The 16,045-nt window shown below is 41.3% G+C and overlaps 1 protein-coding gene across 2 annotated transcripts; it reads left to right on the forward strand.

Annotated features, from left to right (window-relative positions):
- The first annotated feature begins 753 nt into the window (after positions 1-753).
- On the forward strand, positions 754-15,111 carry aldh6a1 (aldehyde dehydrogenase 6 family, member A1). Of its 2 annotated transcripts, XM_034159511.1 has the most exons (13): positions 754-889; positions 1,209-1,250; positions 4,244-4,318; positions 5,684-5,845; positions 5,955-6,033; positions 7,930-8,232; positions 11,050-11,171; positions 11,452-11,641; positions 12,038-12,219; positions 12,312-12,491; positions 13,297-13,395; positions 14,665-14,794; positions 14,825-15,111. In XM_034159511.1, the coding sequence occupies exons 1-12, from the start codon at positions 848-850 to the stop codon at positions 14,764-14,766; spliced, it is 1,578 nt and encodes a 525-aa protein (XP_034015402.1). In that variant the 5' UTR covers positions 754-847; the 3' UTR covers positions 14,767-14,794; positions 14,825-15,111. The 2 variants fall into 2 exon arrangements, with proteins under 2 accessions (XP_034015402.1, XP_034015401.1); XM_034159510.1 differs by having other exon boundaries at positions 14,665-15,111.
- Positions 15,112-16,045: the final 934 nt, after the last annotated feature.

Raw genomic sequence — 16,045 nt, forward strand, 5'->3', positions numbered from 1 at the left:
ACGCCAGGGGGTGCTGTCAAACACCTTAAATCCACGAATCGGTTCTCAAGTCAGAATCAAATATTTTTATCTGACCTATTGTGAGTGAATCTTAAAAATAAATAAGCACGGTTTGTAGGTTGATAGGGAGTTTTTGGTTAGACGTTGCGACCTCATTCAAGTGGCTTGAAAACATTTTTTGTTTGCATTTTATTCTATTATTGTGGCTTTCTTTTATTTACAGCACATTGCACCTATTTGTGCAGACCAATTTTGATCCAAGATGAATTCCAACAGTTGAAAATGTAATTTTCTTTTATTCTCAACTTTATTCTCCGCTTTTAGCTTGCCATAAGCTAAGCTAGCGGGGCGCGTGCGATAAAAAATAATGTTGCCAGCTCAGACGGTGCTTTTGTAATATTATAGACAGGCAGTGAGAATAGAAATTTCATACTTTATACGTGTGACGTGAGTTCGCTCTGTCGTAGTTATATGTCTGTGGCCACTAGATGTCGCTATTGTGTGATGCTTCAAAACCTTTTCTGAACCCTTTGCTTCAAAGCTTAAAAAGCGTCGTGTTGACGTCTTATCGCTTCAAGAAATTGAACCTTATCCAATGATTTCTAAAAAAAAAAAAAAATCCTATGATTTCTCCATTTACACTAGTAAGGTGGGAGTTTGAGGAATGTTGACCAATTAGAATGCTCTATTCGTGGGCGGTACTCGCGCTGAACCAATAGTAAGCGTCATGTTTCCCCAGAAGCCCGCCCACTGTGTCAAGTCCGAGAAAGGTCGGGGAAAAACAGCAGCCGGAGCTTTGTGTTTGCTTCATTTGGGGAGTCAAATTTAGTAATAAAGCATCTGTATTATGGCTGCTGCTGCTGCAATAAGATCCGTGCTAAAGAGAAGGGTAAGGTTAACGGATTAAAACTTTGCCATCATACCAACCTACGGTAGCATGTTAGTTTGCACACACAGCTTGACGTCATGCAGCTGGTGTTAAATGTGGATGTTGTAACAGTGGAATTATCATTTAATACCCACTTTAGTTTTCATTTTGCTCTTTCGACTTTGGCCCGAACTTTAACTAGCTGCACATTAATCTGCAGCAGGTTGCAACTGGAAACAATTGTTCTACAAAGAATGTGGGCAGAACAGCTCAATTTGTTTTTGGATATATAGATTATAATGTGTATGCTGTTTAATGCACTCAAAACTTTATTTTTCAGGTTCCTCTTCAAGTTGGTCGTTTGTGTCACTCTTCTTCTGTGGTGAGTGTTTTAACACATGGTGTGCAAATGTGTTTAATGTGGTTGTAGATTCATATTAAATGTCTTCAAAAACCCACAGGTCTGTAACTGAAATTTAACCCTGAAACTGCTGATGTTTGGTTTCTAGAGACCTCTGAACCACCCGGATCTTGATACCACACGTATAAGCCGTCTCACGGTTACGAATGCGTGTCTGGGAAAGCCTATAGCACTTCCGGGTCAACGGTCACGGGTATCAAACAACGGTTTGCAGCATGCTCCAACAATACGGCTGGAGATTGCACGACTGCTTTATTATTCACTACTGTCAGTTGCTGATGTTATTGCTCAGTCTTGTGTGGCTGAACACCACTTGTCTCTCTAAGAAGTTGACGCCATCCGCATGGGGCCACGTAACTAGTTAGCATGCCGAAGTCTCGTTCGTTATCAGAATTAACCAGACAAATTGTTCCACCAACAAAGAACAGCCATACACCATGACTCACAGAATCGAGAAAGAGCCGTCAATCCTTTCCGTGTCCAGGCCAGGTGAGGTTTCCCATGTTGAGTCAGATTAAGCCGTCAATTCCTTTAAGTATCAGCTTTGCAACCATAGTCCCACCGGAACCCAAAGACTTTGGTTTCCTGGACACTGCCCAGCACTTCATGGGAATAACACCGTCGGATCACTAGTTGGCATCGTTTATGGTCGTAACTACGACAGTATCTGGTCGTCTTCCAACTTTCATTCTTGATTAATAATGAAATATAATCTTTTCAAATGTTTGAACTTTCGTCTGTCTTGCACCGGTTACACAATTTTATCTCTAGCGGCACAATACAAGTGCCCCCGGCCGTCCCTCTTAATCACGGCTCCAGTTCAGAGAAGAAAACCCACAAAGTAGAACTGGAGCCCTTTAAAAATAGGACAGATATTAAGGGAGATGTGGACAAAAATGTATGGCATTAATACATGTGGTACCGAGATCATAGTGGATTAGTACAAGTGGTTTGAGATCGTAGTGGATTAGTACAAGTGGTTTGAGATCGTAGTGGATTAGTACATGTGGTACCGAGATTGTAGTGGTTAAGAAATCACATCAGTACCGCTGGTACCAAGGTCGCATGGTTCCAAGATTGTAGTGGTTCGGAGATTGGATCGGTACCGCTGGTACTGAGGTCACGTGGTTCCGAGGTCTTCAGTTACCCTGCTGGTTGACATCTGTTGAGCTCTGTAAGACACGCCCACTGATGTGATTTTGGTCTGTGGTCTTGCGATCTGTGGGAGGGGTTGGAGACACGCCCCCCTTCATTAGCAGCAGCTTCTTTCATTTTTAAAGCAACAGACAAATAAAGAAACGGGTCATTTCTTTATGTGCCAATTATTTATTTACTTTTTAATCTAACATCTGACTTCATAACATATTAATGAATCGAAACTGTACAATTTGAATGTTTTCTGGTTTATTTTACTAACTTCTTTACTTCCATGTGACAGTAAACTGAATATATTTGGGCTGTGGACAAAACAAGACATCATCTTGGGCTCTGGAAAACATTGATTGACTTTTTTTTAATCAAATATTTTTATTAAATTAGATTTAAAGCAGAGAACAAAAACATTGTCATGATGAATCAGATTTATTACAATAGCCAATGGTAATTATACATGTATCAATTGCCAAAATATATACATTAATAAAAGAAAACAAAAACCCCCCAAAAATCAATGAAACTGACAAAAATTACCTTGCAACAAACACAGGTACAGCAGAAATCTGGTAAAAGACCCATCGTGTGCAACCTTCTGGGGGTATTGATTGACATTTTCACTTTTTATTTTTTAATTTTAATAATTTTTTACATTTTACAGCTCCAACCACTAGTCAACTTATCAGTGAATATTAGCTCAATTAATCAATTATGTAAATCATTTTTAATTGCAGCACTAGTTATCACACTAATTGTCTGCTGCAGAAAATTCTCCATCAAACATTTAAAATTGTGATATTTGATAAAGATCACATTATTCTACATCACTTATTTAAAATTTTGCGAAAAATAAAAAAAAGCACTCCCTCGGCACCGCTTGGAAGCCTAAATTCTCTCAGCTGAGACCAACAGTCGGGTGACAGAAATTCAGTGAATCTTTAATTGAACTGTAGGGTGACGCAAAATGAAGAAAGAGAGGAGTATTAAATGTGGCCAGAAAATACTCAGTCTTTCTTGTTGGATGTTGTGACTTTAATGCACACGTGTGATCATTTGTCTGTTATTTTTTAACAATATTATTCTTACTGCTTTACATCTCCCTGGTTTTCTCTCAGCTGGTATTTGGTCATTTTGTTAGTTTGCCACACTTTAATTAGGTGACTTCACACAAGTCTCAAATAAATTTTCAAAATATTTTTGACAAAAACTGGCAATGTTCAATCTGTAACTCTGAATTACGGTAGTTTTATGTGCATCTGCAGTATAGACCTTCAAATCCTGGCATCTTCAGTCATAAAACCCTTCCCGTAGTGGCAGCCTTTCGACCCAGACTGTAGGTTGACGTTAAGGCTTCCGCTGCACTGAAATGTGTTGAAAATGTGAAGGTAACTCCAATGGTTGAATTGGAAAACCTCTGGCAGTGCCCAATCTCAGTGGGCTAGTTAAGGTTTGTGGCCCAACTTGGCATAACCAGTTATTACTGGAGGGGTTGGTAAGGTTAGGCATTAATTGTGTGAAGCGCCTTGAGGCAGCTTTATTGTGATTTGGTGCTATATAAACTAAATAAATTGGAAGTGAAATTGAGCCACTATCAATAGAAGCAAACTCTGGCTCCACCGGTTGTTGCACTGAGAAATTCCTAGCAGTGGTTGCTAATCATTTGCCAGTTGATGCTTAGTTGGATTGAAAACCTACAGACTATTGACTCGTCATTGACGAATCCAACACTGTAACGCACACATAATTAAATCTGCCGAATTATTTGAGACAATGCGTCACTTCCTGTCTTTCTTTCCTCACAGTCCACCACCAAGCTGTTCATCGATGGGAAGTTTGTCGAGTCCAAGAGTTCAGAATGGCTGGATATTCACAATCCTGTAAGTGTCTCTAACTTGGCCTTGATCCTCCAGCAGTGCAGGAGAAGTGTAATACACCTCAGCGGCTCTGAAATGGTTCATAGCATTGATAACTACAGAGTTGATTAACCTGTTGCAGAATGTTTGTCACTGGAGTACAAACCAGTTTCTCTGGGTGAGGGAGGAGTCATTTTGTTGTTTTGTTATATGCAGGTCCAGCATCTTGACAAGCAAAAAAAAAAAAAAAAAATTCTTAGCGATTCAGGAATTATGTGGTTCTGTGGTGCATTGACATTTGATCAGCTCTTCCCAAAACTGAACTAGTTTGACTGGCACGAAACACTTCCACCATATTTAATCCACATTAGCTCCAAACTGTTGGAGTTGAACAGCTGTGACCTTGGATTTGACCTTTCTGTTTCAGTCAAGGTTCAAGTTCATGCAACCAGTACAAAGGTGGTATATGATTTCATAATAGTGTTTCAAAGTATATAGAAGTGTTTTCCACACAGTATGGAAAGGTGCCCCCCCCGCCAAAAAACAAAACAAAACATATGCCAGCATTCTTGAAAATTACTTTCTGTTTAATGGCTTAGGGTTTTTAATTTCACTGGAATGCATTAAAAAGTCTGGATATCTGAAAAAATACTTCCAGATCTGTGTAATGGCTTTGCACGTATCCGGAATTCTTGCACAGCAGCAGAATTCCAATCTGGTCTGTGCCCAGTTTGAGTTTTTTGCCTTCTCGTACTACACGGAACAGGCATTTGTGTAACCAGTACCTAGAACTAGCAATTCTGAATTTCCCCTTTTCATCAATATTGTAACCAAACAAGATGTTTGGCCTTTGAATGAATGAATTAACTAATTTTATTTATTCGGCATACACAGACTCAAAAATAGCAAAAAAAAAACAAAAAACCTCATAATGTAAACTATTTAACAATGTGCCCAAAAGGGTGTAGGCAGAGGCAAAAGCTTATAAACGCCCACCTCGTTAACCATAAAAATGATATATAAATATACCCATGATAACAAATACAAAGTATAAATTAATCACTGAACCAAAATTCAAAACATAACCATGCAAACAACAGTACAGAATGCATAAACCCAAAAACAAAACAAAATCGATACACCGAATTCATCTTCCTATAACAAGTAATTAAATGATTTTTATAAAGCCTTTATGTTTTCAGGACACTTATTCCTTTGTTCATCAGCTTAACAGATAGCTCTCAAAATCACATCACTTTGGTCTTGGCTGACCTTCAGTCAGTCCACCAGGGTTGGTCCAAGACAGAACAGAACTTTAGAGTTATTTCGTTTAGTCATTTATCCAAACTATTAAGTTTCCTCTTCCTGTTGTAACGTCGCCCTCTATAGGCCACCAACGAGGTGATCGGCCGTGTACCTAAATGCACCCAAGAGGAGATGCTGGCCGCCGTTGACTCCTGCTCCAAAGCATTTCACTCCTGGTCTGAAACATCCATTTTGACTCGGCAGCAGGTGTTTCTGCGCTATCAGCAGCTTATCAAGGAGAACATAGTAAGTCAGAATGTGTAAGGTGCAACAGTGGCCAATTTATTTATTATTATTATTATTATTTTAAAGTTGCAAATAGACGACTAATATGAGGATCATTTTTTCTTTTTAGAAAGAACTCGCTAAGGCCATTACACTAGAACAGGGAAAGACTCTTGCAGATGCCGAGGGAGACGTGTTCAGAGGATTGCGTAAGTTTGTCACATTAACACCTCATCAAATTGGCAAAATTCAACTAGTTATCAGTCCTAGTTGCACCACATCTAGGCCTCTTCACTGTGACATTAAATCTGTATTTCATATAGTTGTGGAAACTTTGCAATTAATCTGCGGTTCATATGTGTAACAAACTCTGTGTGTGTGTGTTGGGGGGGGGACGCGACCCCATCAACCATGTGTTACACCACTAATCTTGTCAATAATAATTTGGTTTATCCACCACTTTAAAAATGAATTAAAGTTTTTACCATGATGAAATTCAATGAAAGATCACCAGCATTTAAAAGACAATAATTCAGTTGTTTAAAAAACAACAACAAATAACTTGAACAATAAATCACTAACATTTTAAATGTAGTAATTCATCAAGTAATAAAATATATTAAATAAATAAATTGTTAAAATACAGTAATTCAAAATTAAGTAATAAAACAAACTACTATTATATAAAATTGCCCACCATCAATGACTGAGGAAGCTGAGACAAAAAAAGAAGCATCAGTTGTATTTGACTACCTAATTCCAGGTGTCAGACTGATTCATAGAGTCAGTGTGAAATTAAAAGTTCTACCACCTGCTGTTTTCTGCCTGACCTACAGTGCATCCAGAAAGGATTCACAGTGCTTCACTTTTTCCATATTTTATGTTACAGCCTTATTCCAAAATGGATGAAATTCCCCCCCCCCCTTAAAATTCTACACACAATACCCCTTAATGACTATGTGAAAGGTGACCATCGGGTTTTTGGTGACCTCCCTGACTAAGGCCCTTCTACCCTGATCGTTCAGTTTAGACGGATGACCAGCTCTAGGAAGAGTCTTGGTGGATTCAAACTTCTTTTCATTTACGGATGATGGAGGCCACTTTGCTCATTGGGACCTTCAAAGCTGCAGAAATGTTTCTGTACCCTTCCCTAGATTTGTGCCTCGAGAAGACAATCCTGTCTCGGAGATCTACAGACAATTATTTGAATTCATGATTGGTTTGTGCTCTGACAACCTACCATCCCTGGTTCTCAAGACCAGGCACCTAAGTTGCTCTACTCTACTCTTTCTTTTTGATATTTAGATATACTTTAGTATACTAGCATAGTTCCACCTTAGAGTTGGATTATAATATATAAGATATACCTACTGAATTTTCATGCACTGTCAACTGTGGGATCTTATATGTAGATATGTGTGTGTCTTTCCAAATCATGCCCAATCAGCTGAGTGTACCCCAGGTGGACTCCAATTAAGCTGTAGAAACATTTCAAGAATGATCAGTGGAAACAGGATCAATTTTGAGATTTATGGCAAAGGCTGTGAGCACTTATGTACATGTGATTTCTTTCTTTTTTTTTATTTTATTTTTAATAAATTTGCAAAAAAAAAAAGTTTTTGTCATGTTGTCATTATGGGGTGTTGTGAGTAGACTTTTGAGGGGAAAAAATGAATTTACTTCATTTTGGGTTAAGGCTGTAACATAACAAAATGTGGAAAAAGTGAAGCTCTGTGAATACTTTCCAGATGCACTGTAAATAATAATAAGCAGCCTGACTCCCTCTGACATATAAGATGGTGCACAAATGTTCAGTATCATTGACAGAACTGTAAAATCCAATCTCACATGAACAGAGAGCTAAAGGAGAGAAGCTGGCACTGTGGTGACGATGGTCAAAAATGTAAATTGTGGCCAAAATTTAAGCAAAGCTTTGAATCTTGGTCACATGCAGAGCAACAGCCTGAGCTCTTCCTTTCTCGGTCACCACAGCTGAGGGCTGTGGAAATATTACAGGCCTCATCCAGAGTGAACTGTCAAAGCGGAGACTGAAATCTGTATTCGCACTGATGAGTCAGGGGCATGTTTTGGACTTTTCTTTCCAGAGGTTGTGGAGCATGCCTGCAGCATCACCTCACTGATGCTCGGTGAAACCCTGCCCTCCATCACAAAGGACATGGACACCTACACCTACCGCCTCCCTCTCGGGGTTTGTGCCGGCATCGCCCCCTTCAACTTTCCTGCCATGATCCCGCTGTGGATGTTCCCCATGGCCATGGTGTGCGGCAACACGTACCTGATGAAGCCTTCAGAGCGCGTACCCACGTGTACCATGCTGATGGCCAAGATGCTGCAGGACGCTGGCGCTCCCGACGGCACGCTGAACGTCATCCATGGCCAACACGATGGTAAGGTGATGACCTTCACTCTGTCACACAGGTGGATTCCCCAATTTACTCACTAGTCTGTTTTCTGGGCTCTTTCTGTCAAAGTCTACGACAGAACAAGTCCTCATGTCTGCGACGCGTGTGCTGCTTTATTTCTTTAGCGGTTTAAATTTCCTTTGCACTGATCAGACTATTTGCTTCACATACAGTAGTGTTCAGAATAATAGTTGTGCTATGTGACTAAAAAGATTAATCCAGGTTTTGAGTATATTTCTTATTGTTACATGGGAAATAAGGTACCAGTAGATACAGTAGATACTCACAAATCCAACAAGACCAAGCATTCATGATATGCACACTCTTAAGGCTATGAAATTGGGCTATTAGTAAAAAAAAAGTAGAAAAGGGGTGTTCACAATAATAGTAGCATCTGCTGTTGATGCTACAAACTCAAAACTATTATGTTCAAACTGCTTTTTAGCAATCCTGTGAATCACTAAACTAGTATTTAGTTGTATAACCACAGTTTTTCATGATTTCTTCGCATCTGCGAGGCATTAATTTTGTTGGTTTGGAACAAAGATTTTGCTCATTTACTAGTGTGCTTGGGGTCATTGTCTTGTTGAAACACCCATTTCAAGGGCATGTCCTCTTCAGCATAAGGCAACATGACCTCTTCAAGTATTTTGACATATCCAAACTGATCCATGATACCTGGTATGTGATATATAGGCCAAACACCATAGTAGGAGAAACATGCCCATATCATGATGCTTGCACCACCATGCTTCACTGTCTTCACTGTGAACTGTGGCTTGAATTCAGAGTTTGGGGGTCGTCTCACAAACTGTCTGTGGCCCTTGGACCCAAAAAGAACAATTTTACTCTCATCAGTCCACAAAATATTCTTCCATTTCTCTTTAGGCCAGTTGATGTGTTCTTTGGCAAATTGTAACCTCTTCTGCACATGTCTTTTATTTAACAGAGGGACTTTGGGAGGGATTCTTGCAAATAAATTAGCTTCACACAGGCGTCTTCTAACTGTCACAGCACTTACAGGTAACTCCAGACTGTCTTTGATCATCCTGGAGCTGATCAGTGGGTGAGCCTTTGCCATTCTGGTTATTCTTCTATCTATTTTGATGGTTGTTTTCCGTTTGCTTCCACGCGTCTCTGGTTTTTTGTCCATTTTAAAGCATTGGAGATCATTGTAGATGAACAGCCTATAATCTTTTGCACCTGCGTATAAGTTTTCCCCTCTCCAATCACCTTTTATTCAAACTACGCTGTTCTTCTGAACAATGTCTTGAACGTCCCATTTTCCTCAGGCTTTCAAAGAGAAAAGCATGTTCAACAGGTGCTGGCTTCATCCTTAAATAGGGGACACCTGATTCACACCTGTTTGTTCCACAAAATTGACGAACTCACTGACTGAATGCCACACTACTATTATTGTGAACACCTTTTCTACTTTTTTTTTTACTAATAGCCCAATTTCATAGCCTTAAGAGTGTGCATATCATGAATGCTTGGTCTTGTTGGATTTGTGAGAATCTACTGGATCTACTGGTACCTTGTTTCCCATGTAACAATAAGAAAAATACTCAAAACCTGGATTAATCTTTTTAGTCACATAGCACTACTATTATTCTGAACACTACTGTTCAGTTTAAAGTGGTTCCCCCGGAGGAGCTGGGGGAGGTGTGTGTGGATCGGGAGGTCTGGGCGGCTATCCTTGAGCTGTTGCCCCGCAACCCGACTCCGGATAAAGCGGAGGAAAATGGATGCATAGTTCTGGCACAGTATTTTTGTCTAAGAAAGGTTTGGGCCAATTTTCGATCCAGTAAAAAGGCAGGAGCTCAGTTGGAAGTGCAACCTTACAATTTTGGGTGGATGGAGTGAAGAAATTTATGGGACATTTTCAGTCTATTGTTGTTCTGCAATCGGTTTTGTATTGGAGAAAATTGTTAGTTTGCCTGCCTACTGTGGAGGCCGAAGGATTTTCAGGCTTGTCTGTGAAAGAAAAAAGTCAAGACATTGACCGTTTGTCAAATAACAGGCTTTTTAATATGAAGTACTCCGGACGCTGTTCCAACCAGGGTGTCCTGATTGGAACAGTGTAAAGTGTGGCTTTCTGAGCCCAGCTTTCAGGGGGCAGTTAGACATAGTGTTAAAAGAATGCATCTGTTCAAACATAAACACGGAGTTAATTACACAGGAACAGGATGTCAGTACAAGGTCTGGACTGAATGATTGTCCTTCTGTCTACAAGAATGACAGGGCTGTGATGATCAGAGTCTCTCATCCAAAAGAATCAAGGGGTCACTTGGAGGTCTTGATATGATGTCCCACTGTGAGCCATTGACCAGAGTTGAGTTCTGCAGTGTCACTCAGAGATCATTTGTGTGATAAGGCAAGGGAAGGCTGGAGGAATATCTAAATGGTAAATAGACTGCATTTATATAGTGCTTTTCCATCTGCATCAGACGCTCAAAGCGCTTTACAATTATGCCTCACATTCACCCCGATGTCAGGGTGCTGCCATACAAGGCGCTCGCTACACACCGGGAGCAATAGGGGATTAAAGGCCTTGCCCAAGGGCCCTTAGTGATTTTCCAGTCAGCCTGGGGTACTTTATACTGCGGGTACATTTTTCTGGGGGGTAATCCGGCCTGTTGCACTGTTTGATGTAAAGGAATAAATCTTCACATTTGATCATTTGACTTTTTTCCTTTATATTACTAACCAAACTCCTGCCCCCACATCAGTTATTAGGCTAATAGATTCAGCTCTTGGTGAATGTGGATTGAATTGAGTTTTCTCTTTTTTTTCTCCCAGCTGTGAACTTCATCTGTGATCATCCGGCCATCAAGGCAATCAGCTTTGTTGGCTCCAATCAAGCAGGAGAGTATATCTATGAGAGGGGCTCTAAAAATGGCAAGAGGGTCCAGTCCAACATGGTGAGTGTCAATAAGTCTGAGGCTTCAAACGACCAAAAGGTGGCAGCATTTGCCAACAGAATCCAGCTGTCTTGTTTCCTCTTACTGCCAGACGTCCAGATGACGAGGTCTACGTTTGCAGCCGAAACATCATGTTTGACTCTGTCACATGTAATTTATTAGATAAAATTTGTATGTAGTCACTTTCTCGGATATTATTACGGCTGTCGTTTGTGAGTAACCCTGTGGCTATAATGTGGCGTTCAAATAGCAGGAGGCTAACCGCTCTCATGTACTGTAGGGAGCCAAGAACCATGGTGTGGTGATGCCTGATGCCAACAAGGAGAACACTCTGAACCAACTTGTGGGTGCAGCTTTCGGGGCAGCGGGTCAACGTTGCATGGCGCTCTCCACCGCCATCCTGGTGGGCGAGGCCCAGAGTTGGCTGCCGGAGCTGGTGGAACGCGCCAAGGCTCTGCGTGTGAATGCAGGTACCACGCCCCTTCACCCCGCCCTGCACCTATGTACCCTGCTTACATAAGAGCCTTCGGTTTAATTATCTCGGGGCCACCCACGCTGCCTCAACCACACCTATCGTTTTTTGCTCCATTGTAACTTCTCATTGGAGACAGCTCGCTCAGTTGGCCGTGCGGTAAATCTGTGGGCAGATCTGCAGTCCAAAAAGTAACTAGCAGTTCAAAACGTGAAATCTCTCCAGAATGAAAAGTTGCTGTGGCACAAACGAGTGATTCTCCCCGTCTGATAAGATTCCACAGGAAACCCTTAAGTACCCGTTTGTGAGGGAGTGTCTCGGGGTGCCCCTCACCCTGGCTTCTGTGTGCCCTGACATGTAACCTTATAGGCGGTTGTTTTTGGGGCCTTGCTAGGAGACCAGCCTGGTGCAGATGTGGGGCCGCTGATCACTCCTCAGGCCAAACAGAGAGTGTGCAGCCTGATCCAGAGCAGCGTGGACGACGGAGCCAAGATTCTCCTGGACGGCCGAAATGTCAAGGTCCAGGGTTACGAGAACGGCAATTTTGTGGGTCCCACCATCATCGACAACGTAACAGTACGTGGTGTTCTGTGGAAGCACACAAAACCCGCACGAGGGCCTTAAAATCTTTTCACTCGTTGAACGTGACCTCTTTTGTGCTCCCACAGCCTGACATGAAGTGCTACACTGAGGAGATCTTCGGGCCTGTGCTGGTGGTTCTCCACGCAGACACTCTGGATGATGCCATCAGTTTGGTCAACAGGAACCCTTACGGCAACGGGACAGCCATCTTCACCACAAACGGTGCTACGGCACGCAAATACACTCACGAGGTGGACGTGGGCCAGGTGAGTGGCTTGGGAACTCCAAATTTGCTCGTCTGTTTCGAGAGAAAGGAGACAGTCGCGTCCCTCACTTTTCTGTTTGACAGCCTCTGTTTAAAAACGGCTATTATTTATCCACGGCAAGTATAGCCTTGATTGCACCCCCGCCGGAAAATAAACAAGCTCTGCCTGCTTGTCCAAACTGCAAATAGCCACAGCAAATATGTTAAGTTAAAACAAGTAGACACTGAAGCTTATTTCTAGGTACTATTGGGGAGAGACAACTCCAAAATAAAATTGAAGAGGGATTCCGAGCGTCCTGTTCAGCGTTGACGCGTAAACACGGCTCTGTTTGTTTGCACGTGGAGCCCAGTTACGCCGTGTGTTTGCTGTTCACATGTCGGGGAATGCGGCGCAGGCCATGTGCCGTCCTTTCCAAACCTCTATGCAACAAACATCTACTTTTCTATCCCCCCCACTCTGTCTTTCCTGCACCTTTTGCCAAACGGCCTATCTGCATCCAGTCTCTTTCCCGCTGTTTCAAACATTCTAAACCAAACATGGCGCTCGCTGCTGGCTTCATAACAAAATGTTTTGTTTTGTTTTTTTCTGCCCTTTCATAAAAGCGCACGCTGCTTTCAATACCGCAACTATATAAGCCACATGTTTAGGTTGATTACTGCTACCGTGTATTTTTGTTAACAAGCTTGGATGTATCACATGTCTCATGGGCCACATCTTACTCATCCACCCAATTATGGATGCGGTGGACTGTTGTACAAACCGTATATGGAAATGAAAGGGGGGAAAAATAACTTGTGTTCTGCAGGTTGGAGTCAATGTTCCCATCCCGGTTCCACTGCCCATGTTCTCATTTACTGGATCAAGAGGCTCCTTCAGAGGCGACATGAACTTCTACGGAAAACAAGTAAGAAATGGGTTTCCATTTTATCTCTGCGCAACATCATGTTTAAACGGTGGCATAGATTTCTGAATGCTGATTCACTAAAAATATTAAAGAGCTGCTTCAGACTGTGAGTCAATAGTCCAGAGATCTTAACGCTGATGACATTTGGATTTTGTCCGGAATGAGATCAGGGAAAAACCAGATGGAACTTAATGTGTATACATTTTGTTGTTAAGGAGCAGTGGAAAGCAGCAGTTAAGAGGACTAAAATATCATTTTTATTTTTTTAAATGACTTTTTCAACACACAAGAATTCATCAGTAATGATAACTATTAGTTGCACCTCTACAACCAGTGATGAAAGTTTTCCAAAAATGACCGGTATCTAGATGTGGTACATAATGCTTTCACCAAATATACTAAACATCATCGTATTGCCACAGCACGGTTGACTGAACGGCTACATTTATACATATGCAGTACAGAGGCCTAAGCGCTAACCAGTGACCTCAGGCAGTAGGGTCCTAAGACGTGACCTAAGGTGACAACTGGATGTCTTTGGTACTAGGTCTCTTTTGAGAATCCTTTGGTACTGCTCGAATTAGTGTCAAACAAATCATTACTCCTCAAGGGAGTCTCTATAAGTATGTATAGCCTCGGCTATGACATTTTGGCCGCGTGGCGCGTTTGTCTGGGCGTGATCCAGCATGCAGGTGCCTCAGTGTTGGGGATCCCACTAATGGGAATGCATGTTTTTTTTCACTTGTTGGATAGATGGTTACATTTAAGAGGTGAGGATGAACCAGTTGCCTGCCTGGGTGGATGCCACCTAGGAGCCAAGGTGATTCCATGGTGTGCTGAATGCGCCGACGTGCGGCATCAATACGTGCTCAAAGCACTGATCTAACTTAACCGCCATTAGCATGACCACATATGTTAATGTTATCTGTAGTTGACTGCAGATGATCTTATGGTTGCTGTTGCTTGCAGTAAACATGATCAGTGAATCTTTTCATTTTGGTCAAACAAAATAACCCAGTTAGCTTTAGCATGTGCATGTGACCATGCTGACCTTAGTTTTTTGAATGCAGCTTCTTGTCTGTTAGATGGGCCTCGCTGACTTAACAATGTTGGGTATACGTATGTAGCAGTGCGCTATAGATCCGATAATTTCTGGAAAACTTTCACCAGACAGTTACATCTTTTTTTTCTTTTTTTTTTTTTACAGACACAACAAAATCCACAAAAGTAGCAGTATTGATATATATGCTTTGTCCTCATTCTCTCCAGGGAATCCAGTTCTACACGCATATCAAAACCGTGACCTCTCAGTGGAAAGCTGAAGACGCCACCTTGAAACGCCCTGCCGTTACCATGCCTACCATGGGATAGTAGCTACCCAGCAGTCAACCCAGAAGAGTGGGCTGTTATAAAGCTAGACACAGTTCTACCAACACAGCAGCATTAATCTCATTTTTAGCAGCTGTAGTTAATAAATATCGCTGCTCGAAGGCCCGAAGGGGGATTATGTCGTGGCGATTTCTATCTGTCTGTCTTTCCATCCAGAAAAGCATTCTGAAATCAACTCCTGTAACATTTTTAAGAGAATTGGTGTGAAACTTGGTACAAGTCCTTTTTATAGGTTGGCAATACGCATATTATCATATCGTTAAGAGTTGGGCCCATTTTAACAGAGTGATAGCTCTTGATTAATAAATCTAGACTCTGTCAGTTTCATGTGTTGGTGCCTGCATTCTGAAATCAACTCCCCTCACATTTTTAGTAGGAATTTTGGGAAACTTCATACAATTCCTTGTTATAGGTTGGTAATACACATATTGTATAAGATTGACACATTTTGGCAGAGTTATGGCCCTTGATTAACACACCTAGCTACTGCCAGTTTCATAAGTTGATGTCTGCATTCTGAAATCAACTGTCGCATATCTTGAAATGTCATCAGAATGTAGCAAGCACTTATACCAAAGCAGCATCTGCTAGCGAGGGATATTGTGCTCTCAGAGCACTCTTGTTACCAGTTGTGTGTACATAAAAAAAAAAAACCTGTAAATGTGAACATTCAATGCCAAGACCTGTACAGCTGAGTAAAACGTTTGGATTAATGCAGTTTCTTCTAATAAGTGCCATTATTACCCTGCATGATAGTGAACGGGTGATAAAGCAGATTTGATTTTGGAGTAATTTGGCAAAAGGTCCAGGAAAATGTAGATGAAACCCCCCCCCCCTTTTTTTTCTTTTTTTTTTTTTGCTATTTCTCTACAACCAAGAAGCCTAGATGGATCAAACTTGGGACAATTACTTGGATAACTGTCTAGAGACAGATTTTGGAGTATTTGATCAAAGGTCAAGGAAAACATGGTCCCACCCCCAACAAACACAAGAAGCCTTGATGGGTAATCTAAACCATATATTGATTAGCAAAATATTTATGATGTATCTATGAATGATGTCATACAGCATAAAAAAAAAATCACAGATGTATGTATATTTAGTTGTACCTTTATATTGTGGAGGGTGCAGGGCTTCATTAACACTGGTGCTTTGTTTATCACCCAGCCATTCCGACATTTAACATCAACATGATTTACTGTGTTCCAGTAATTAATACAACTCACAGATTTTATGGTAAAGTATCATCACAAAGGTACTT

This window comes from Thalassophryne amazonica, chromosome 19 (assembly GCF_902500255.1).
Source record: "Thalassophryne amazonica chromosome 19, fThaAma1.1, whole genome shotgun sequence".
Taxonomy (NCBI): Eukaryota; Metazoa; Chordata; class Actinopteri; order Batrachoidiformes; family Batrachoididae; genus Thalassophryne; species Thalassophryne amazonica.

What these genes read in the sequence shown, in the direction of transcription:
- aldh6a1 (XM_034159510.1), top strand. Translation starts at nt 848, where the DNA reads ATGGCTGCTGCTGCTGCAATAAGATCCGTGCTAAAGAGAAGG. An exon ending in AGAGGGTCCAGTCCAACATG is followed by an intron (nt 11,172 to 11,451) that starts GTGAGTGTCAAT and finishes CATGTACTGTAG; the next exon opens with GGAGCCAAGAACCATGGTGT. An exon ending in TGAACTTCTACGGAAAACAA is followed by an intron (nt 13,396 to 14,664) that starts GTAAGAAATGGG and finishes CATTCTCTCCAG; the next exon opens with GGAATCCAGTTCTACACGCA.